At 38.6% G+C, this 25028-nt stretch overlaps 4 protein-coding genes and 1 long non-coding RNA gene across 15 annotated transcripts in view; 2 read left to right on the plus strand and 3 right to left on the minus strand.

Annotated features, from left to right (window-relative positions):
- The window catches only part of Oamb (Octopamine receptor in mushroom bodies), a 77009-nt gene extending 74926 nt beyond the window's left edge, over positions 1 to 2083 (minus strand). For both annotated transcript variants that reach the window (XM_076690960.1, XM_034323546.2), the window contains exon 1: positions 1947 to 2083. The gene's annotated coding sequence lies outside the window, so the exon portion shown is untranslated. The remainder of the gene's footprint in view (positions 1 to 1946) is intronic.
- Positions 1 to 16523, minus strand: dsd (attractin-like protein dsd). 4 transcript variants are annotated; one of them, XM_034323534.2, is made up of 12 exons: positions 16219 to 16523; positions 7768 to 8112; positions 6590 to 6771; positions 6084 to 6481; positions 5404 to 6002; positions 4844 to 5327; positions 4358 to 4766; positions 4107 to 4250; positions 3880 to 4029; positions 3420 to 3807; positions 2979 to 3216; positions 1 to 2533 (listed from the first exon to the last, which is right to left on the minus strand). In XM_034323534.2, the coding sequence occupies exons 1-12, from the start codon at positions 16521 to 16523 to the stop codon at positions 2288 to 2290; spliced, it is 3888 nt and encodes a 1295-aa protein (XP_034179425.1). In that variant the 3' UTR covers positions 1 to 2287. The 4 variants fall into 4 exon arrangements, with proteins under 4 accessions (XP_034179425.1, XP_034179426.1, XP_034179424.1 ...); XM_034323535.2 differs by having other exon boundaries at positions 2979 to 3195; positions 4358 to 4769; XM_034323533.2 differs by having other exon boundaries at positions 4358 to 4769.
- Positions 8109 to 17354, plus strand: LOC117603940 (uncharacterized). Its single transcript, XR_004581328.2, has 8 exons — positions 8109 to 10091; positions 10478 to 10888; positions 10972 to 12216; positions 12885 to 13532; positions 13613 to 14313; positions 14399 to 14608; positions 14733 to 14930; positions 15029 to 17354. It is a non-coding gene; the product is annotated as an uncharacterized LOC117603940 (long non-coding RNA).
- Positions 17056 to 22516, plus strand: Nagk (N-acetylglucosamine kinase). Of its 6 annotated transcripts, XM_076690962.1 has the most exons (9): positions 17129 to 17350; positions 17542 to 17832; positions 18435 to 18519; positions 18590 to 18688; positions 18756 to 19008; positions 19084 to 19382; positions 19453 to 20314; positions 20687 to 20868; positions 20933 to 22516. In XM_076690962.1, the coding sequence occupies exons 2-7, from the start codon at positions 17654 to 17656 to the stop codon at positions 19786 to 19788; spliced, it is 1251 nt and encodes a 416-aa protein (XP_076547077.1). In that variant the 5' UTR covers positions 17129 to 17350; positions 17542 to 17653; the 3' UTR covers positions 19789 to 20314; positions 20687 to 20868; positions 20933 to 22516. The 6 variants fall into 6 exon arrangements, with proteins under 6 accessions (XP_034179450.1, XP_076547077.1, XP_034179447.1 ...); XM_034323559.2 differs by having other exon boundaries at positions 17056 to 17165; positions 17661 to 17832; positions 20687 to 22516; XM_034323556.2 differs by having other exon boundaries at positions 20687 to 22516.
- On the minus strand, positions 21263 to 24268 carry Hr96 (Nuclear hormone receptor HR96). 2 transcript variants are annotated; one of them, XM_034323541.2, is made up of 5 exons: positions 23812 to 24268; positions 22307 to 23655; positions 22012 to 22228; positions 21522 to 21941; positions 21263 to 21460 (listed from the first exon to the last, which is right to left on the minus strand). In XM_034323541.2, the coding sequence occupies exons 1-5, from the start codon at positions 23947 to 23949 to the stop codon at positions 21263 to 21265; spliced, it is 2322 nt and encodes a 773-aa protein (XP_034179432.2). In that variant the 5' UTR covers positions 23950 to 24268. The 2 variants fall into 2 exon arrangements, with proteins under 2 accessions (XP_034179432.2, XP_034179433.2); XM_034323542.2 differs by having other exon boundaries at positions 23760 to 23899.
- Between the last annotated feature and the right edge of the window lie 760 nt (positions 24269 to 25028).

The following is a 25028-nucleotide window of genomic DNA, read 5'->3' on the forward strand; positions in this document are numbered from 1 at the left end:
AAAAAAAAAAAAAACAAACGAACAAATAAAAAACAGTTGTATACAAAAAAATTAAATTATCTTTAAGGTAATAAAATATACACCACGCTCTATGCGAATGCAACCACTACACAGCCAGATGGTAAGAATAAATAATATATTCTTCTCTTTATGATGATAGAGCGAGTGGCTGAGTGGTAAAGGTAACTTTAAAGCTTCGAGATTACGCTTGTCCCTGGTTGCATCCTTGCAACAGAGTCTTCATATACAAATAAAGAGAATGAAAGAAATTCGATGAGTATTACATGGTAAAACAAAATGCATTGCACTCCATCCGTGCTGTACAAATGATTAAAAAAAGAGAAGACACCTGTCGTCGTCTTTACATTCTGTGAACAAAGCCTTAATAAACTAGAGCAACACGCTTTCATTATACTGGAGTATTTTACATTGATCAAAGTAATTAGAGAAAGTACACAAGATAGAAATTATAAAATGATCAAGAAATGTATGCTATTTCTTTCATTTCTGATGTTTGCTTCATTCTCTAACCATGAAATCCTCTAATTACATTTGAACAGTATAACAAACAGTTCCTCTCATGCTAAAAATTACTTAAAATATAAAATAGACGATGCTTGGACATAAAATTCTGTTCGTATTCCCTTGCAAGTGCTGGTGGTCATTGTAAGAACTTTCTTATCAATAAAATATGAAATGTCCTTTGCTTATTCTTTATGGAACACCTTCGTGTTAAAAACAGTAAGTAAAAACATGAGATAAGAGAAAATTTCAAAAAGGAAGAAATTAAAGTTTATTAGACAGGCGAATAAAAACCTGTGGATGAAAAATTAATGGAAAATAGTGTAACCACACCCATGCGACACATGCCATTAATTTTCTTCGATTAAAAACATTGTTGATCTGAGAATTTTTGTTTTGAACACGCAAAAACAACCAGCACCGCCATTTAGTAACGAGAACGAAAAACGTATCGTCGATCGAAGAATTATCACGATTATTACAACAGCTTTATTGCAACGTCCACATCCTTCATTTTTTTTTCTATGTTTATTATATATTAAAATTACGTGTCGCTGCACGATCGGAAACACGGACGATCAACTTTATTCTAGAAAAATGATGAATGTCTTCCGAAATTGATTTTTCGATCGTGCAACGAATCTTGAATTTCTTTTGGACATGAATAGAGACAAAAATAATGTTTCTATATTTCTTTTTCTTGGGGAACTCTTCGAAATGGAACATTTTATTCTAATGAAAATTTGATATTCTGATTTTTTTTTTTTTTTCTTATAATACCAATATGAAAAATGCTTTGGCACAATGTAAACATGGAATACGAAGATCACACGATCAATGTTATAAAGAAAATTGTTGCCTCTATTCATTTCCCTTAATTTAGAATTTAATGTTTTTTTACACCTTACTAGAGACGAATACACAAAAATCTATATATTCCTTGTCACTCGCTCTTCAATTATTTCGTTTCAAATCTGTACAATTTTTTTTTTTTTTTGTTCTCGTCTGCGTCATGATACCCACGTTCACTTTGGAAATACGGCACACACTTATTTACACGACTTTACAAAAAAGAGAGAACGGAAAGCATCCTCGAACTGCAACTGGCAAATCGAATTTTCCCGCGTTTTTGTTTCCCTACTGTAGAGGGCAGCTCTTACGTCGAATAACCATTTATGCCGCGTAAAATAAAGAAACACGACGATGGATTATAGCCGCAAAAAAAACACTATTATTTATCATTCTTTCGAAAATATTTCAATGATCGTGGGACGGACCATCGTCTCGTTTGACCACGACAAAAACGTAAGAAAAAAAAACCCGCCCAACAGATCTATATACAACATTGTACATCGTCACGTAAAAACGAAAGGAATCGTCAGATAAAAACTTTCAAGTCAGCCAAACAAGTTAACGTTACTTACCATACACCAACGGCTGAGCGAATGGAATCCGTTGTTTCCTTTGTTAGGTGACGCTTACGAGTATGACGAATGCGATTCTTCTCGAAATACGGACAGCGTTCCGGAAGTCGAAACGTTATTATCGACCGATTACGACGGAAACGAAACGTAACGAAACGAAAAATTCGCCGCGAAAATAATCATCACCGCACTTCACTCGATCCGAGTTCGAAGATTTTTTTTCTTTAACCGTAACAGTCCTGCCCAATCGCGTAGGCAAGATCACAGAAACGTGTCTAAGGCTCATAGTCACCCACGGCGTAGTATACATTTACATGTCTCTACTTTCGAGTTTCTTATCGCTAAATGCAAGTGGAGTCTGGATGCTGACTGGCAGATTTTCGTGTTTTCTTCGTCTCCTTCGTCGTCAATTCCTGAGAAGGCCTTCGAGGACTACCCAGTGTAACTAAAGCAGACGCTACTGCTAAACCGGCACTTTGACCAGCCGGCGTGTATGGTTCACCGCCAGTAGGCAGTCTGACTAGCAACGACAAGACCGCTGCTCTGTTACCGCAACAGGGCTCCAATGCGATCGGACTAGGGGCATCCTGGAAATATTCGTCAAAATATTGCACAATAATTCACTGAATTTACACTAATTACACGATTTACACTCCCGACCGCGACCGCGTCTCCGTACCTTTTGCGCGTCACTCTCGAATGAGCCCCCGCCCGGAAACGATTTTGCTGCGATACTAGTATCGAATGAACGATCGAGTTTTGAAATCGAACGGGGTACGACCATAACAAAATCCAATATGGCTGACATTTTTAATTAATATGTTTATTTCAATTTCGAATAAAAATTAATAAACTATAATTATAATTAATAAACCAATAATAATATTGATAATCATTGTAATTTAAATAATTATTATTTCGATCGAACGACTACTATAAAGTGACAGTGATAATTGAAGTAAGGTTACGCTTCGAAGTATATGATATTTGAATAATATTAATAATCTTAATATCAAAAAATGCGATACTAACCTTTTTCTTTTTGCGGCAATTAGTTAACTCGGTTTCACTACGTTCCGAGTCCGAATTATCGACGTCTCGCCTTTCGATTTCCACTAAAACTTGGCTAAACGCCCTATTTGCCATTTGCTCCATTTCTACAAAGAGTCTCTGTCTTCTTCTGTACATGTCATATTTTTGCTTAATCTTCCAGAGGACAGCAGCCACCAATAATAGAGCGAGGAAGCACCTGGGTGGTGGCATGTAATCTCTAGTTTACAAGTAAGTACTGCCTGAGGCTTAGGACAACACAAAAGCGTAGAAAAATTTTGGAGAAAAATCAACAAACTATTCTATCGATTATATCACTTGGATCTTTATAATTGATCTACTACACGCGACGGAAACAAAAAAAAATCAACTAATAATTTCTACATTTTCAATTGAAATTGTCATCAAGTTTCAAATACTCACGTGCAAAATGTTATGAAGAACTGCTGTAGGTTAAGTTTGGAATACTGGGAGAAGGAGATTTGAATCCATACCGGTGGCTGAAAGTCGTACACGTATACGTAGAACGTGGTCAAAGTAGTGTTGTCCTCGCTACCCAAACCATAACCATCCTTATCGAAACGATGCTTGTACATGCTGGTCGTGCAATTAACACCACGAAGAAGAGGTATCTCCGGTGTATTCGCCTTTTTAACGGTGATATTCATTTTTGCGAGAACGGAACAGGTAATGGAAAACTCGGCGTCGATATCTGGCTTTGGCGGAGAATTCTTAAAATTAATTGCTCTGTACTGACGATCCTCCTTTTTACTTAAATTGAACGTGAATTGGTAATCGATCGCCAGATCATCTGTAAAATAATTTTTAATTCAACGCGAACACTTAAAAAAGAAAATGAATGCTTCTGAAAGAAAAAACTTACAAAAACATGAGCCTTTATTCGTAGGATCTCCATGGTAGAGACTGGTTACGTCGCATCGTTCACAATGGTCTCCTATAATTCCTTTCGTTGTACAGAAACATTTTCCAGTTTCACTAGTGCATTGCGTGCCTTGGTTATTACAGAAGCAGGCTACAACAACAGGAACATAATTTAACTAATAATTCAATATCAACTAATTATAGATAGATGGTGTGTAATGAATTTACGTTGGCAAGTTGCTCCGTTTAGAGGAGTCCCATAATAGCCAGGAATGCATTTATCGCAGTGAGGCCCATAAGTCAAATTACCACACGGCTGAATACATACGCTGCTGTTTGGAAGACACTTACTGTGGCCGTTGCATTGGCAAGCTAAAATTATAATCCAGGTACCATCAGTACATACGCGTCTTGCATAACACGTTGTAAACATCCTACACAAATGCTGAACAAGAAATTCTATGCAACGATTCACTTACTAGGACATTTGGTAAAGTACCATCGTTCGAACGGGCAAGTGTCCAAGCTTCTACTGCTCGGACCACGGGCTCCACCTGGCAAGCACAGTCCTTTTCCGGTTCCTGAACCATCGTCGCACCATCCGCATCCAGGATCCGAGCGGCAAGCAGAGCAAGATGAGTAAAAGGTACACCATTCCTTTCCTGTTTCCGTGGCACGACATTTCGCATCGCTCGTCGTCCATTCCCGACACTGTCCATAAGGGAAGCTTGCTGGATACGCGTTCTTATCCACGCACTTCTTCTCGTTTTGACACCAAATGCAATCCGATTCTGTACAATTTTTGCAAGAGGTATACTCGACGCACGGACTGCGGCAAGAATCTATGGACAGTCTTTGTGCCTGGATAGTCCCGTTCAGGATAGTCACCTGCTATAAATATTCATCGTTTAATATGATTCTCGTACACGGCTGTTCGATTATTCAATTTTCGTTCGCGTACTTACTTCGCGAGCTTTCGAATATGGTTTGCACCGGTCAGGTCCATTAGACCAGGACCAGATGCAGCGAGGATTACTGGAACATGCATGGCACGTATGCAATTGCAAACACTCGATGCCGGTATGCGCGTCGCACTGCTCTAAATGGATGAACGTCTTGGTGAAAGGTGCGTTCGCGTTGTCACGGCATATCTCGTGCGAGCAACTTTTTCCACACCATACGCAATTGTAGGAGGTTTGCACGCATGCCACGCAGTCCGTGAGCAGTTTGCACAATTCCTTGTGAGACGTCATTCCTCGCGGTGGCGTGTCGTCCAGGCATCTCATGTAAACCCCGTCGTGCATGTCGTCATTGAGTAGCACGTGTCTCGGTATCTTGCTGATTTGTATGCACCTATTCTCCCGCTTGTCCCATACACATTTCACGCCTATCCTTGCGATTAAACAGTCGAACTGACTCGTCAGATGTTCGCAATTTCCGGGTGTATACCTGATATATTATAAAAAACAATACAATTTTTCATATTTATTTTTAGCTACCGAACGAAATTGTAAAGAAGATGTACCTAAACATATCAGACAACAGCTGACCATCGAATCCACCGTAGATGTACATCGACTTCTCGAACACAGTCGCGCTGTGCCCGTACCTGGGCAGATCAGTCATTTCAATGGGCATAGAAAACTGGTGCCAAGAGTCGCAGGTAACATCGTACGCTATGGTATCCGCGGAATAACATCTGGTACCGTCCGAATGCTGCGTGTCGTTATGCATATTACCACCGAAAACGATCATCAATCCACCAGAGACAAAGACCGCCGTGTGGAAGAACCGTGCGGATGGTGCAGATGTGAGTAACGTCCATTCGTGATGATTCGGATGATAAGAATACAGTCTGTTCGTCAACACTTGCGTGCTCTGCGACTCGGACACGTAACCACCGTACACGTAGATCAGATTGGTCAGAGGATCGTAAGCGGAAGTATGACCGTAACCACCTTTCACGGGGAAGCCAATCGTGTCCACGATCTGCCATTCACGAGTACCCAAGAAGTATTCCTGTACTACGTTCAAGTAACCGTACTGAGGGGAATAACCGAATATCACCACCATTTTCTCCTTTCTTCCGTGGCTCTGCACTAAAGTTGCAGTGTGTCCGGCTACCTGTGTAAATTTATACGTTAAACGAGATACAGTTGAGTAGAAATGGTACGATAAACTCTGGAAATAATAATAATCAGTCACCTTTAGAGGACCGCACATGGTTTTGCTGTTATGGCAGTTATCGTGCACGGTAACGTTCTCCCACACCTTCGCCGACACGTCGAACGCCCAAATCTCGTTGGTAACCGTGGAATTTTGCAGAACTCCGCCGTACATGAATATCTTGTCACCGAATAGAACGCACGAGTGAGCATAACGAGGAAGAGGAACCTTTCCCTCCACGTGAGGTGTTTCCCAAACGTTCCCGTTGTAATCGTAAACGTAGATCATCTTGGCTCGATGGAAGCTCTCACCGCCGACCACGTACAAAGAATCCTTCCAAACGATGGAGCAATGACTTGCCGAACCTTCCGGTGAGAAGTCTGTATACGACACGCTCTCCCAGAATCCACTGTCACTTCTTTGGCTGCAGTCTGAACCTGGACAAGTACAGATCTATTACAAACAACTGTAACAACTGGAAGCTCTACCGCAATATCTACAGACAGGTAAGTAAGGTAGAAAGTTTGTAAGCTTTCGACGCTTACCCTTGAAACCGTGAACGCAGTCACAGTGATGGCTCTCGCGGTTACACTCGCCTTGCCCGTTGCTGTGGGAACAATTGTTCGGGCAAACTTGAATCTCGCATGCCTCGCCTGTCCACGTGGCGTCGCACGTACACACACCGTCGATGCAAACACCATGGCCGGAACAGTCGATAAACGAATACCTGCGGACCACAAAGCATGTACACACGGAAGAGAGATAGGCTGAACAAATCTTTAAGGAGCACGCCGCGCTATCAGCTCGTCTAATCGTAGGATACATAAATACACGCTTATCATATTTGCACAGGGGCAGAATAAATGTTTATTTAATCTTTCAGCAAATACCAGCAGGGGAAGAAATTCGACAAAAATCGTCAGACTGGATTGCGATTGTAGGAACGAATGGCTGATCTTGAGAGTACATTCCTGAACAGGGACAACAGGTTATCAGCGACAGAACATTCCTCTTTCCTAACGCATGGATGTCAACTGAATAAAACGAAGACTAATTGCAAGATAATATGGCGCGAATGGGATCAACGGACACGTTCTAATCGGATAAAAAGCCGATTATTATTTGATCCGTTCGCGGTCGACGATATGTCAAAGTTCATCCAAAACAAATCTGGAACGCGAGATCTATGTATATTAATGAATGCTGCAGATGAAATATCGCAGTTGCTTAATCGCATCAGCTCCAAATATTTACTCGAGTTTGTTTAAGAGATTAGCCGGTAGTCGATGTCAAATTATATATTATATTTCAACATAAGCTGACACATGTTCGTGCATGCTTTTATGCTGCTCACGATCACTACCGGTATTAATATTTTGACGGTCGTATGATTCATAGAACTGTTTAACGCGTACAGTGTACGTAACTCAAATACAATTAGCACGAGTCTTTATGAATAACAAGGGAAGATTAAATATCTCAGAAGCTATAAAAAAAGAATGATTTATTACCCAGAGAAACTACTTAACGAGCAGGGCTCAAAACAATTTAAACTTCAATAATAGAAGAATAATATCGTTTACCAGATACACAAATACAGGAGGTAGATCATCAAAGCAATCGTAATAATTTCATTATCGTTGTAAAATCAAATTATTGTTTATATAAATGCATCGTATTTCCAGGGGCATAACCAGAGATGTAAAACACACAGATCGTTTACCTGCTCGGGCAGGCGTTGATCTTGTAAGTGATATTGAAACCGCTCATGTTGTAAGCGACATCCGAGTAGAAGTGTAGCAGAGCGCTTCCGGACCGAGCGATCACTTCCGGCTGGCGCATGTGATAGCCACCCTTCTGCATCAAGCCAGAAAATACGGCGAGCAACGGTGCCTCGACGCTGTCACCGTCGTAGATGTACAGATGATCCCAGCCGCATTCTGTCGCGAACTGCTCCACGTGCATACGTATAGTGGAATTCGGGCTGCTCTCGATCAGCCAGGAACACTTCACGTCCGCCGTGTAGTTGCCGATACCGTCGTGGATGTTGCCCGTTGGATCCGTCAGTCTGTAACGAGACAAAGAAACTCTATCAATTCTCGTACACCTGAACCATCGGATCACTGATAATGATTGATCGACGACGAAACTGCTAAGCGTCGATAGAGTATTTGTCAAACACTCGACAAATCGAGTTTCATGTTTTCACGATAATTACGAGTCCGACAGAAAAGCTGACGAGCGTGAACTCATTGATCGATTAAAATTTTATGACGGATTTCGATATTAATTTTGCAAAATAGCGTACAGCGTTAAAAGATTAGGAAAAACGACGTTTTATGATCCATTAATACTCAAAGATAATGCTTATCTTAAAAATATGATATTTTCAATCTATGAAAATTAATGTGAATTAATATCCTTGTGATAGAATACCGGTAGCTTTCAAAAGCAAGGCCAAGAGATTTGTCTCCTACCGCATACTTTTCTTTTCCTATCTTATTTTATTTCCAAGCTACGCTCGGCTGTGATTTAAATTTTCTTAAAATAATAGCGAATACTTGAAATGACTTAGCAATAAAGAACGGCGCGGTGTCGTCGTTTATTAAAATTCCTAGCCTCGAAGACTAATTGCATCGAAAGCCAGAAATCATAGTCGATTGCACAATGTTCAAGGTCTCACGGTGCAGTATCGATGTCTCGGTTGTTATCAGCCGGGACAATACAAGATCACGCACGTTGATAAACGCGCACAAAAGAAATAAGAATGCAGTAAAAATTACCTTGCTTATCTTTCGTGCACGTCAATACTTGGCATTGCTTTCCATTTATTTGAATCACAATAGTGTCATTTAAATTGGAAAAACTGCAAACCTCTTTACAAGTGAAAACAATGAGATATTTTATCTTCTTTGATTTCAAAGTAACTCGCAGAAAGATAAGTAAAGCTTATAGAAATGATAGAAGGAAATTATAAAATTACTTAGAAATTTCATTTCTTCTATCTTTATTAATACCATTAACGTAAATGCAGGAGCTGACTCGAGCCTCGATTTCGACGTTCCCGGGGTGCCCGATGCCAAGGACGGTGTCTGTGCGGATAACAGAAGAGGGAAGCGTTTCGTGGACGTGATAACGATAAAGCCTGGACACAGACGAGCGACCAAAGCGATCGAGCGGAGACGAGCGATAGATAAGCGTCAATCTAAATCACAAAAGCCTGGAGTTTGAACGATACAACATCAAGATGCGTCTACAAAGTGAACCCTTTCGCGCACGAAGCGTATCGTGCATGCATAGAATATTCTTCGTTTAATTTAAACAGCTTAACATAAAGTATTCGCTGAATCTACTTAACTTGCTACGTACTGTAAAACTTCACTTGCAGTATATCAATTTGAAACTTAGTATAATGAAAATGACTGTACGAACGCATCAGACTTTTCATGTTCTCGTTTCATTCGCAGCAACCTGAATTGATCCTCCGCAAAGGGTTAACGTCTGAAGAACAATAACAGAAACTAGCACTCCGTTCATCTAGAGTATTGACGCTGGAAAAAAAAATACGAGCGAACGATGAAAGACACCTGTGCCATTATCGAGCAAACGCATTTATAGGGACGATTGCGTGTCGAAAACGGATGCGTATTGTCGAACAGTGACGCTCGAGGAATAACAATACGTTAACACCGATAATGCAATGGAAAAAAAAAAGGTGGAAAAAGTACAGAGGACATGGGAGAAACCGGGTACAGCGACGATGTAACGAGCAAGCTTCGTTGCGCGTAAATTCTCATCGGTGATTTACGGCACTAACACGTGTCGCGGACAGGATGGCTGACATTAATATTTCAGCGCGAAACATTTTTGCGCCAGGATCACGGAAACGCGCGGAGAACCGTGGTCGAAAACGGATACTGAGCTGGCATTGTTGAAAAGTGCGCAGGGCGAAAGAACGCTCGAATAATCATGAGACAGCCAGGTGATAATCTTAGAAAGCTATATTTCTAGATTTTTAGTATATAAAATAATGGAAATAAAATACAGGTAAATAGAAGTTTCTTAGACAAAGAAAAACATGAGGTATTTTCATAGAACTTTTATTAAATTTTTGTGATACTCTAGAGAGGGTTTCAAATTAACAAGAGAAACTTAACTACAGAACTCTGTGATATTTCTTAAAATAATATTCAATAATGAAGGCACTACGTGACTCATGAGACGAAGAGGTTCGACGACCCTCACTTTTGCTCTCTTCCATGCAAACCATTTTATTAACACTTTCATTACTGCTGATTTAACGTTACATTTTGACACAATTTTTATATTTCTGTTTCAATAATTAATCATTTGTTTCTATTAATAATTGAAAAATCTCGCCGATAACCGTGTCGTTATGAATTTAATTCAATTATTTATCATTTTCTGCGCAGATGAACTGGTGTGCAAAGGACTCGTAATGAAACTCGTGCGAAACTTCTTCATCGTCGACGAGCAAAATGCGACTGTCTGTAAAAACAATTTTCAACGTTAATACGCCGCCGGTTAAGCAAAGGAAATTAAGCGGGAATGTGGTCAACGAGCAAAGAACGGAGCAGTGGATGGATATTTACAATGGAGCATCGGCGTAAACCGTAAAGGAAAGCACTCGAAAAGAGAAAAAGAAGAGGAACGTCGTCGTCTTTGAAGCGCTCTCGAGATTCAGGAGAAAATACAGCTTGATTCTTCAACTTGCACCCTCGAGATTTTTATATACGAAACTCAGAATATAACCGGAACCGTATGCGACATCCTGTAGTAAAGGATGAGCAGTTTATAGTACAAGAATAACTTGAAATATTGGGGTAAGAATTGACAAAGATTTTGGAGATCATTTATTAAGTCATTTTTACTTACATTCATACATTCTATTTTTACACTGTTACAGACTTTATTTGATAAAATATCTATCTGGTTGTTGCATACCAAGATAGCCTGATAGCGATAAAATAAAAGTACTACAAAAGAACACTTACGGTACATCAATTTAAAATTTAATTTTAAACCGAATCTTATCATTTTCACTATTGCGATAATTCATGCACCCTCGTAATCTTCACCTGCTTATCAGTGCGTCTATATAGCCAGATAATTGACTGTGTGGTTGACAATCGATTGAATTCAGGTGCACAATAGGATGTAACCTATGGAGCTGGTGAAACGTGGCACACCAGTTAATGCGATTACGTGTTACGCACACTTAAAAGACGTTTCATTATTCGAGAAGGTTTGCCGGACATCTGTTCAATCCTTTTTTGAATTTCCGGATTTAATACAGATGATTTCCAGAGGTCATTATTTAAGTATCATTACTTAATTACTTTGCTTACTCTATAAAAGAATTAATGATCACGTTTTGTATTAACGTTAATCACTGATCAATAATTTGATTCAAATTCCTTAAATCTCTGTATCAATACCACACTCTGGCTCGTAAATTGATCATCGAGCAAATAATTCATGTTTATTCGCGCGATCCTTTATCGGGATATTAGCCTAGCCCATTGTTATCGACTAATTAACCGTTCCGGTTAATTACAAAATCTACTTGAACGGGTTTACCGTCGTTCTGAAAATGATACGTATTCACGCGATAGTGAGTACCATAAAATACATCGGGGCAATAAACGCACGGTATTTCTGTCATTTCAAATATTGGCCGGTGCTTCGGACACGCGATCCATTAATTATTGCAAGCGACGTGTTTCCACCGGTGCCAGAAATAGTAGAGAAAATATTAGAAACATCGCATGCTCGCATAAAGCAATCAATCTGTAGAGTACTGTTGATACTATATCAATTATTCGTGCAACAATTTCAATTTAACAAGCATGCTATTGTTACTATTTGAAAATTAGAAATTTTAAATTTCAATGATACTCGTCGAGTTTCAATTTCAGGTTCCGCTAAGAATTTGAAAATTCAATGATCAAAGAGAAGTTGAAAGAACGAACGACAAAGAAAATCACGAAGCATGGAGTTCGGAAAAACGTTGAACGAAATTCCTGTAGTAGGAAGTGCAAGTCGTTCACCGCTCGAAGCACAGGATCTAATTACTCCTGACGGTACAACGAACCTAGTCAAGACACGTCAGACGTCCCTGAACAATTTACACGGTGGAGCTAAACCAAAGGTAGAGAAGACAGAGAGAATACCAAAGATCGCGTGCCGGGTTGGTGCAAAATTCAACGAAAAAAAAGCAGCCGATCGATTAACCCGCCCCTAGTTGGCCGGCCTTAATCGGACGATTTTATGGTTTTGATCGAACAACGGTGGATCCGCAATATTTCTACTTCGAGGAATATTATATAAAGTTTCGGTTTGTTCATAATTCAATGATAGGATAGAAGAGGGATAAAAGCGAGCAAGCAGAGGAAACCGGCACGGTGCCGATGATTGCGCTCTGGCGAGAGTAACGTCGACGGGAAGACGTAAAAGTACTGCAATTTTCGCGTGGAAATTCGCGCGTCGACTTCTGAAGAGAACCGCGTAGCTCGTCGGCTTCGCGAAATGATCCCCGGCTGAATTCTACCGGTTCCCGAAGCCGGTTTTTGTCCACGCTGCTCGGTAGCTTCTCGTTAAACGCCGACGATCGAATAACCGTGCGACGATCACGGACAGGTACGAATTTTCTTCATTTCTGACCCTGGAGCTCTTGTAATTTCCTATTAATAGGATAAGGGATGATGATGCAAGAGTTATGTATCGGAGTGACAAATCCGTGTAATATGTTCTGGTAGAATAACCACCTAGAATGATTTTATTTATCTGTACTTATGATTAAAATAATTTCTTTTTTAGGTCGTGCTATTTCACAGTGTTAAGCAAAACTTTTGGGTACCAAATATGTCATAGAGCCTCGAATGGCTCTATAATGATAAGCATATAGCAGAAGGAAGGATGGGTGTTGGTAGAAAAGTCTAGGTGCTCGTCTAGCGAAACCTTTCAGAACAGGGAACGACTTTATGGACCAGGTGACATTTAGAACGCTTTCCAATTTTCCTAGACTACTTTGTCCTGGAGACATGGTGGCAGTGTATCAACGTTGGATAGATCTCTAAGTAGAACTGTTGAAAGTGATCATAGTAACAGTTAACAATGAGAACAACAAAGATTCTTTGAAGGGAAACAAAGAAGAGGAAGGAGGTGCTTTGGTAGGAAGAGGAATCTCCCGTCATTTTGAGAGTCATACCTCAAACTTCCTATCTTTGTAGATAAAGAAAATGGACAAATAACACGAGTACTAGATTGGACGCGACTGTACATGCGTGTAGATAACGGCTAAGTAGTAAGCAACTGATGATAATGTAGTTCCATTAATTGTGGGAATAATTTCATTTAATGAAACTTTACCAGAAAAACATCCGCGGCATTTTAATTGCGTTCTTGAACATTCAATGCCATTGAAAATTGAAACTGTTGGACGGGTATTCCGTATAAACATTGTTTGTAGTTACATTTACTTTCTCCCCTTTTACATCAAACCAAGGGTCGTTTAACTTGACAAGAATTTATTTGTCTACTTTCAGGGATCGATGGACGTCGATTTTCTTACGTTTACATAATACCAGGAATGAAGCGAAGCGAACGTAATGAAAACGTTGGTCGAACAAGAGTGGCCTGTATTTGCAAACCATTCGCAAGACGTTCCATAAATTTTTGTAACATTCATTAAAGGCATTATTAGCGATTATAGAGGCACTTATGAGTGTCCGTTAATCCAGGATTAAAATGATTCAATTCAACCGAAACGGTAATTAACCCTGAATCACTGTAATTAATCCTGGGATAAGGTGTGCGAGAGTATGGGTTTACGCGTTCATTGATTATTGATTCGGTTATTCAAACGATACCAAACTACGAGGAGACTAGCGCAAACAGTATTCGTCGCTGAACGATAAGCGGTATAATTGGTAATTAATAAGCAGACTAATGGTGGTTGGTACAACAACGATGAAACATCACCCTTTCGACAATTACCAGCCTGTAACGTAACAATCGTGTGGTCATCTAAAAACCAGAAAATCACCGGCAACATGCAAACCATCAAGTACATGGCATTAAGCGAAATGGAATGGTAACTGATAAAACACATTCGAAGAAAATCCCTCCAGTTAGGCGTATCTCGCAATCCACGCTTTGATCGTTTATTAAACCGCTTAATAATACACCTGAGCCGGTTATACAGGTGTTTCTGGTCTCATAATTAGCACACCTCAAACTAGAACAAGTAGGTATAGACTAACGAACCAACGTTCTCATGTCACTGTTTCCTGGCCATCTTATACAGCTAATGAATTTTGTTTACATTGTAGATGAGCAACGTTACCGGGAGAATAATTTAATCGTGTAACATGGATTTTACTCAGATGAGTAAATTCTACCTTACCTTCTAATCGACCAGAACAGGTTGTAAATCGATAAATTATGGATTTATATAAAAACAAAAATGTCTGCGACTAGTTTTTGTGGGATGCATCTTGAAATCATTCCGTCTCGTTAGTCCCTGACGGACACGGAACCAAGTAAGCAAATGCATATGATTTATTTCAACGTGCACGGATATCTTTTCGTCACAAATAACGCCCCTCTTTCTTCCCGCTGTTTCGTTTCGTGATGGTAACCTCGCGCATTAACGCGGTCCCGGAGGCGCGTTTATTTTCAGCGCCAATTATTCAGGAGTACACGATGAAATTTTGAAAACTGCATCTTCATTGGATTCAAATTAATCTCGTGATTGTAAGATTCTTGGAGGTCGATTGATTAACATCTTGAAGATACCGCTAGACAAATCTAAACTTTCCTTGGGTACAGTTGTGCGGCGAATCTTCGGTATATAATTTACAGGTATGCTTCTTCGTCAACGTAACAAGTTACAGTGAGTACGTTAATTAATACACATAAAATAAATACAAATACATTTATTAAATTTTATCTTTTCACAGTGACACAAATGAGTAACGTCTAGGAAAATTCGAGAAACAGTATTACATATGAATCATTTTCTCCTTATCTAGTGTAGGAAATATCAAGTACCGCCAATCAAGATATTGTGTCGCAACTGCAAGTAAAAAAAGGAGCATAGTACATGGATATGCATAAATTGATGCTTGAAATGAAGAAACCGTACAGTGAGAGGCAAAAGTAAGTAGACGCTGTACAAAATAGAATACCTCGGTTAAAATTCGACTAAATAACTTGAGGTTTTTCGAGTACACGTATATTAAACGCATCCATAGCTGTCGTTTCAACAGAAACGCTAAACAACCGCTGGGACGATCGCGACGCTGAACGTTTCCCGATCGTATCTCGTGCAGAGAATCGAATTTCAAAACGACGGAGACAGTTCGTAACACAACGTTCGCGGTCAGATTTCACCGCAATTGCTCAACGAGCAACGCGGACGCCGACTAATGCCTACGCGGCGTTTAGAATAAATATTGCACAAGGATAGCATAATTCGATTATTTTCAAAGTGAACAAGAGACGAGCGCGTTCGTTAGCGACGACAGTGATTCAAAGCGCGGGTGAAAAGCAAAGCGAAGCACCCTTGACAGTGGCAGGAAACCGTAGTTTCCCTGTCAAGTTTAAAGCCGTCGATCGATCGACGACGTAAAATCTAATCCCCCCTCGACTCGTAGGTACGAAACGAGTAGCCAGACAACCCCCCCCGACCAATTTCCGCGGTCACTGTCCCGTTAGGATTCGCCCAGTGTCCCGATTACTCTTCACTGTCAACCGGGACCCGCGACAGACAACGACCGAAACTGTTCCCCACCCCCCACTCCAATGGTCCATCGGACGCGCACAGGAGCGCAATTAGATCCCGAGAAATCCACGCGTAAGCGCGCGTTCACGCTTTCCCGTTTTATTTACGCGCCTCCGGAAGCGGACCTTTCTTCCACTGAGAAACTCTTACCAGCGATCCAGTCGACCTAGAAAAGCATCGATATACCGTTCCACACGCTAGACAGAAATGTACAGTTAACCGTGTCTAACCGTATAGACGCGTACCAGAGTTTCCTCGGGCTTTCTCTCCGTCGTTTTATACGTATACGGATGATTCCCGGTAAAGAAGTAAGTAGAATAGAGGCAGAGGCACACAAGGCTTGATTGCTTGCGCGTTCTCGCTCACCTGACTTTTCCGGCGCAGAATTGGCACACCGAGCCCTGCCAACCCTCGTGGCACACGCAGGTGCCATTGACACAGTCACCGTTGACGCAACTGTCTGTGTCGCAGGTCGTATTCGTCGTTAGCGACGACGAAGAGGTGGAGGCTGCCGCTGTTACGTGCACCACCCAACAGATCAGCGCCGCCCACAGTATCGGCCACGGCACTGCAATTACACCGCACTGATCGCGTACCACCTCGCGGCACTGCCCTTTCCGACGGTACTTCGATTTATATAGGAACAAAAACATCTGCACGACCTCTGCCATTTTGATGGGCTTCCATGTCAGAGACAATGGCCGACGGCGATGCACCGAACGAAATACATATGGGCACTTGTGTCTCGCGTTTTCGATGCAACTCGTTAACTCGCTGCGCGATGCCGTAGTCGAGAGTGTGCGGTCGCCACCGCGCGGCTCCCACGGTGTCGCAACCACGAATTATATTATCCAACGGGGTTATATGTAGAGTGTTCATCGAGTGCTTGTCTCTGCGATTACTTAGTACCCGAAACGGTACCAAGTACCGTTCAGGTGGCGCTCCTATCGGCTCTACCGATTGGTTTAGTAAATCCGTGTCATTTAAAATCTTGCTACAAATATAATCATACGTCAGACTTTTAATACAGATTGAAAGTATAAAATATCGCGTTGCAAGACTTAACGTATAAATAATTAGTAAAATATTTCCCTTTAAAGCTTATTTGATTTTATTTTTGAAAAATATCATTGGTAGGTAAATGCGTTAACTCTTTAACTTCCTCATTTGTCGCTTGACGCTAGGTCGCTGGTTTCCCACCATTTTCCTGAACATTTCACGGAACATCATCGAAGTGGATCGTTTATAGAAATTGTGTTATGCGTGAATGGTGTAACGACTACAATCGACAGTGACCAATGCAAGTTCGCCCGGTAAAGTTGCTCTTTTGTTACAGTCAGAAACGGTTCAAACTTGCGTAACTATCAATCTATGATTTATCCAGAATTTTTGCACTCGATCATGTGGATTTGCACTCCACGTATACAACGCGATACGCGAACTAATTAGTCGACATATGTTCGCTAAATCACTGCCGAAGAATCGTTGAAAGTTTATAGTAAGTTGATATAGAAATGAAAAATTTGAACGCCATGTTGTATATGTGTCACCAGTTACCATTTTGTCCGCATCCTTGAATAATTAAGTTTAAACTTGAAGTATCAGATTTTCCTTAAATTTAAGGTTTTGATTGTTAACAAAATATCTTATATATTATTTATCCAATGTAAATGTCCTGTTTTAAACTAGGCATAATCAGATAGCCCTGCCTGTTTCAATCCCATCCTTGAATTCCTGCATCCTTTAGGCGGCAAATTTCATCCCAAGAACCGAAACGAATTTGAAATCGTCTTGTTAAAAAATGGCAGGAAAAAAGAAAGGGAAAGGAAAGAAGAGGAAGCGCGTTAACGAATTAGAACTTCGTCGAGAGTTGAGGAAGCGGGGACGCGACGGTTCTGATTGGGACGAAGAGGAAATGCCTCAAGAGAAGGTGGATCTTTCGCAATATGCCGAGCAGATTAGAATTGGCGGCATCGAGGGGTGAGGAATTAATTTAAAACGAAAAGAATTAGCGGAAGTACATTTATCATCGGCGTTTATTAAAATTGTTCTTTCGTCAACAAAGAATTTTTATCACTTTGCACTGAGAGATTTCCACGAAAGACGTACTGATAAATACTAACCTACACTTTGTTATCAGCGGATGTGGATTTGCCATTGAACCTATAACGCTATAATTGATTCCGCACTCACTTCACCCGAGCGTGTTATCAGGGGAAGAATAAATATATAAATCTACACAAATTATGTTGTATTTGATTTATATTAATGTAAAAATACGTAAGGAGAGTAACTGTTATATATATTTCTCGAAAACTAACCAATTTGCTATGTACGCATGCGCGTGCAATTTGATTCGACGCGCTTTTGCGATCTAGTTTGAACGTGTACAAAAGGAAGGCAATTTATAATCTACTTCAACTATAATTACCTTAATTGATTCTAACAGGCTATACATGCTTTCTGCTTTTAACTTTTATACATGGTTTCATCTGTTCGTGATCACTTCATACCATCAAAATAATGATGGTTTCGAACAGTTGAAAATTCTATCAAAAAATAAATTTTTTAATCATTTTCAGCGGTGGAACGTACTCCACGCTTATCATCATCGATGGCAAAGGAGTACCATTAACAGAGGTCAAAGGACCAAACACCAATCATTGGGTAATATCCTAATGGAACACATCAGTTAAGTATTTTCATTTTTTTTTCATCTGAATAAACTTTTATTCAGATCCTTGGAATGGAAGAGACCGCCGCCAGGATCAATGCAATGGTGGAGAAAGGAAAACAAGCTTTGGAAATACCTGAAACAGTTCCCTTAAATTGTTTGGTAAATGTTATATTAGTTATTTCAATTCAATGAATCTATTCCAGTAATTAATTTTCTTCGTGACCAGGGTCTTAGTCTAAGCGGCTGCGAGGAGGAGAACACGAACCGTTTGCTCATAGAAACCATGAAAAAAACGTACCCAAACGCTGCTACAGCTTATCAAATCAGTTCAGATACTTTGGGTAGCCTTAGGACTGGTTTACCAGATGGTGGAATTGTTCTAATCGCTGGGACAGGTAGCAACGCTTTAATGACTACTCCTGATGGTAAAACTGTTGGATGCGGTGGATGGGGACATATGATGGGAGATGAAGGCAGCGGTGGGTGACAATTGATCGGCTGCAACAAAAATCATATAATTGATTAGTTGAATCGAATGACATGGTAATTTCTAGCTTATTGGATCGCCCATCGCGCGTGTAAATACGTGTTCGATGATGTCGATGGTCTGAATCCAGCCCCAAAACCTGTCAGCTACGTGTGGCCTGCGATGAGGGGCTATTTTAATGCACCACTGATGAAGGATATGTTGCCGCACATATATACAGATTTCGATAAAAGCATGTTCGCCAACTTTACCAAAGAGCTTGTGATCGGCTGTGAAAAAGGAGATCCTCTTTGTTTGTATATTTTCCAAGAAAATGGGAAGTTTCTTGCGAAACACATTGTGGCTCTTTCAAGAAAAGCTCATCCTGTAAATTGACCTTTTTCACTTGGCAAATTGAAGTAAAAGTTTGGATACTAAATTGTTGATCTTTTTCCAGGATCTTAAGTTAGATAAGGGAGGACTGAAAGTTGTCTGCGTAGGATCGGTTTGGAAGTCGTGGGAATTCATGAAGAACGGCTTTGTGGACGAAATTCATGAGTCAGGTACAGTGGATGAATTGAGTTTACTTCGTTTAACAGCATCGGCAGCGTTAGGCGCTTGTTACCTTGCTGCGGAAAAAATCGACTGGCTATTCACGAAATCGTATGAGAAAAACATTGAAACGTTCTACCATTATAAACGATTAAATTATGTGAAGTCAGTGGAAGCTCTGCCAGAAACGGAAATGGAATTCATCCCTTGTGGTGGTATAAGTATGAAAGAAAATTTATAAAAAATGTAAAAATTGTACAATTACTATGAACATTTATAATGATTCTATTTTTTATACGCAATCATTGTTAAATATAACTAGATAATGTATTTTGTACATAATTTTTACAGAATATTTTTTATAAACAAAAATGCAATAAAGTATTTTCATATATACATATACACAAAAATTTGAAGTTTGTCGTTCGTCGATAACAATTGACAATTCTCATTTGATACGTTTTATCTTTTTGTAATTACTTCTGCTTTCAATTCATTAATCAAAATAACGTATCGAATGCGAGATATCGACTGTCAAACTTTTTTTCAGCAATTCCTAAATCGTTATAAGTAAAATGGTACTGAAAAAAATTTGGGATTGGATAACATACACTTTTTGTTTCGTTCTTAGGACAGCGGGATATATTTTCCTTGTATTCCTTAGCTTCATATTTTTTATCGCATTTACAACCCTTACGGTAATTGTGATTTTAAATATGCTTGGTTACCAATTTGTAATAGATGATCGTGATTGATTTAAAGAGAAGGTACTTATTCGTTCAATTTCTTATCATTTATAAATTAAGACAAACCGTCAAAGTGATAACAGGAATAAAGTAATATATTTAAAGTCAAATGTAACAAGTATTTGAAAAATATATTTTGACATTATATCACATATTTATTGTGTACATCTTAATCTTCGTAATGTGATAACACATTTCTCAGATTATACCGCACATATTCATTTGTATGTTTAAATTGTTATCATACTTTATAAGAACTGATTTTATCTTTATTTTATCTATTGAAAATCTTTAATTTTCCTTGAAAATAAACAAATATTTTTTTTTTTTTTTTTTTTAAACATGAACATAGAATTTGGCATAAGTATGTACAACAAGTATTTTTTTTTCTAGGTATAACAGTTTAAGGTACATTCGTCAAAATGTTTTCAACAATCATTATGCTAATACACTGTGTGTATGCATTTATCTTCCGTACACAGACAAATTGATACAACACGACGAAATACTTTTCTATATTCATTTAAGATTATAATCTCTGGTTGTCATGAAGTTCAACGTGTCAATAGTCAACGGTAAAGTTTTCATATCTTACAAGCGAAAGCTTCTTTAATTACAGTAAAATTTTTCGTATTCCAGATAAGAATTAACTGTACTACTTTATACAGATGCTACCCTAATATGACTTCATTTAGACATAAAGTTTGATACAAATAAACTTTTCATTTATACAATGTTTACCCTTTATATATACATAAATTGTGTGTAGGTACTCCCAATCATAAGTTTTTGGCTTCATACAATTTGTACAGGTTCTTTGAATGCTTGAAACATTATTTCGACACTTTATATAGACATGCAATCTTTTTAAAATAAAGCTATAACAGCATTTGTTTAATTTCTCTATTTGAAGAAATGTTAATCAAGAAAGTTTCAAGATTATTCTTCTTATAATACATTGAACAAACTTCAATGTTTCAAGTCAAATATTTCTATAAGCAGTGGCTCTACTCTCGATGGGTTCAAGTTAAGATAAACCCCAACAACTTCGTTGTTCAGTCTATGAAGATCGGAAATTTTTTGAATTAACTTTAAAAACATAGATTTGGCCTCACATCCAGGGTATATGCTTTCCAAGTAACGTCTGAGTAAATAATAATAAGAATTCTACAAAAGATAACGCATGATTAGAATTCAATATCATTTATAATAAAATTCCGAGACTTACTTGTTCTAGTTTGATAACATCGTTATGCACCACTTTTGGTCTATCAGGTGTAAATAAAGCAATTGCGCTTAAAATTAAAATAATATTCTCGTCTCTCCATCTCGAGTCAAAACTTCTAAGAAACCTTGTATGCTCAGCATAGAGGTTTCCGTTCGCCTCCTTCAAAATATCCACTTTTATATTCGACATACTTTCTTGACTGTGTGGAATGCACCACATATCTTTCTCAGCATCATAAGTGAGTGCCGATCTTAGGATCATCATTTCCGTGGAGCCTCCTTTTAAAAGAGCGATCTGATCTTCTTGACACATATTCTTAAAAGCATTTATTTTTTTCGCCATCTTTATTAAGCGTCTAATAGCAATAGCTGTTAGATTTACAACATCTAATAGTGCTGGATCGGATCGACCGAAAATATTCTAAAAATAAATAAAATTTTTAATTTTGTAAGATTTGTTAATAAGCAAAATTAATTTTAATGAGCATCACCTTAAAATTACAATCTTCACCAATTAAATGTGTTATATCATCATCTAAAGGAGCTAATAATGCTTTGTTAGCTACTATTAATTCATTTAACTTTGCTCTTTCAGCGTCATTTAATTCTCTTCTAGTCTCTATTCCACCAAGAGCCGAATATGCTGAAAACTCTAATTTAATTGCTTCACAAAGAATTGATTCAATGGAATTTGCAACAATTGGTACTCTGAAAAAGAGTAAATAATTGAGATAACGTATAATATTAAATTTCTTGATTTCAAATAAATTTACATTCCATTTGTACCTTTGTACATCTTGAAGCACATCTCTTGTAACATCTGTTACATTCTTGTTCCAATCACCACTACTGCTCGGTTCAATTCGTTGATTTATGCATTCTTCTTGATTCGAATTTGTAATTAAATCCGTCAGAATTGGATTTTCTATGTGTCTTTGTTTAACTTTAAATGCTGGCTTAAATTTATGATTTAAAACATTAGTAGCTTTTAAATCATCTTTATACTGAATGTTTGTTTTATTTTCAGACGATGGATCTTTTCCTACAGTGCCACTATCTTCCTTAAAAAATTTTGAAATTTCAGGATCTGCCTCCAATTTGCTAATAACAGCAGGATCTGTCATGATCTTTAGAAGTAATTCTTCATTTTGAAATATCTTTGCAATAAAATTCGAATTATTAACAAGCTTCGTGATTACGCTTGGATCTTGATTAAATTTAGCAATTAAATTATTTTCTTTTGGACATGCTTCTTTGCTAGATTTCGTACATGTTTCTAATTCTTCGGGACAAACTTGCATACCTATATGCATTTCTGAAGTTACATCTAGATTCATTCTTCTAGACTGTAGCATATGATCGCTATACGGAGAATTCTGTACAGGACTACGATTTAATTTATTGTAACAGGATGTATTATCAAATTCAGGAGAATACTTTAATGGTTCGCTGTTAGCAGAATCAAAATCGGAATTTAAATCTAAAGCACTCTGTTCCAACCTTTTTGAACTTATTACAAATTCTTTATCCTTTTCCAGATTATTAGAAACAGATTTAACTTTATCACATTTTTGCTGATTTTCTATAGGTGAATCCGAATCAACTCTTAATCTTTCTATTTCTGTTTCATTTTCCTCATGGCAAGGAGAATTCTCAAAATTAGAATTGGAATTATGAGAAGAGTTTTTCATCATATCAAGTGTTTTTGACCCACTTATAGTTCCATTTTCTGGAGGACTAGAAGGACTTGGAACACTGGCAGCTGTTACCGGACTCAAGCTTTCTGTTACATTCTGCCTGCTAGCATCTAGGTCTGTATATTTCCTATCGGATTCCCAGAAATATGTATCCGACACGGTTGATGCAACCGAATTAATCGACATAGAAGTGTCGTCGAACGTGCATTCATCTATACAACCCTTTTTAACTTTCGGTGCCTTTGAATTATCCCCAGTAGGTCTCTTCTTTGCACGGTTTTGTTCTATTTTTTGTCTCTTCAATACCTTATCCTCTTCAGACATAATATACTCTTTTCTCATACCGATACTAAAACATTTGTCTAAGCGACATTTCTGACAAAAACGTCTGGTAACTGGTGTGATATTACAATTTTGTGTAAAAGGACATCTGAAATCCTGTGGAAATAAAATAAACTTCTTAATTGGAATACTCATAATTTCAAATGACATACTAAAGTATATAACTTGATCGGTTAACAATAAAAAAAAAAAATACTGACGTGTGTAAACAAACAGAAAAATACAAGTGGCACATTGAAAATATGTAGTCACCTTATTTTTCAAAGCGTTCCTTCGAAAGAAAGCCTTACAGCTTTCGCACGAGACTGCGTTAAAATTGTAACCGAGCGCACGATCGCCGCATACTCCACAGATTTTGTTAGCCTCTCTAGCCGGCTGTTCATCTTCCATTGCTTCCCGGGACGATTTCTCGTGTAATTAACACTTCTTCTCTTAACGCAACATTATTCCTGATTTGTATCGCGCTTCTCCAACGACTGACTCATGTCAGCGTTGTTTATCGCACTGTCCGTGATACAACAGAGCGAACTGCAATTATTCGGACGTGGTTGTTTATCATACGACTATCATTTTTGGTCCAACGCCCCGGATCTAAAAGATGCTATCTCAAAAGCTTTAAGTGACAAGCTAAATGGACCGCTCAATTGGCGTTTAGTTGTGAGCAGTTAACGGGGCGGTGCGCACAAAACCTGTCCTGTGTTTCGCTATTAATCCTCCCACCACGTTTCCCCTATCTGTAGCAACAACATCGGCTCCTTAAAATAACTAAATCAGATGAATCTAGGGAGTTTTTGAAATGCATCATTTTTCACCGAAAAAAGTGAAAGTCGTTAGAGTGAATTCCCGCGCGAAATGCGCGTCTTAGAATTTCACCTGAATCTTCAACTTATATTAATTCATGAGAGCTTGATGGCGTATTTTACAGTAGGTAAATCGTACATATAATACTTTCTTCTTGGAAATTGTTATCAGTATGATATCTAGCGATAACGTACTTCACTTTTCCACGATACTTACATTACTTCACAAAAAAATTATCAGATTATATAATTATACAGAACGAATAGATCCCTTGGATGCATGTACAAAAGGTTCAAAGTTCAGGCGTACACAGGTTTAGCACGTGAATTGACAATCAAGCAAGGACGATTTAAAAATAATTGATTTGAGAATAAATACGTACGTCATGAACTTTCAACTATTTGCTTCAATTATCACTAAGATCAAAAAACCTCATTGTCTCATACAGTCACTTATTAATGTGCAACTAAACTGCGTATAGGTCTCGAAAACTGAAAACTCAATTGAAGGAGCGTTTACTTAATTCGTTATATCGTTATCAATCAAACACGGTTTAAGATAAGTAGGAGCGGTTGAATCGTGAACTTAGATTCGTATTCGTTATTATTTATCTTGTTGAAATTATAAACGAGAGAGAGGCATAGATTACATACGAATTAGTTTCAATC

Source organism: Osmia lignaria, chromosome 11, assembly GCF_051020975.1.
Source record: "Osmia lignaria lignaria isolate PbOS001 chromosome 11, iyOsmLign1, whole genome shotgun sequence".
NCBI lineage: Eukaryota > Metazoa > Arthropoda > Insecta > Hymenoptera > Megachilidae > Osmia > Osmia lignaria.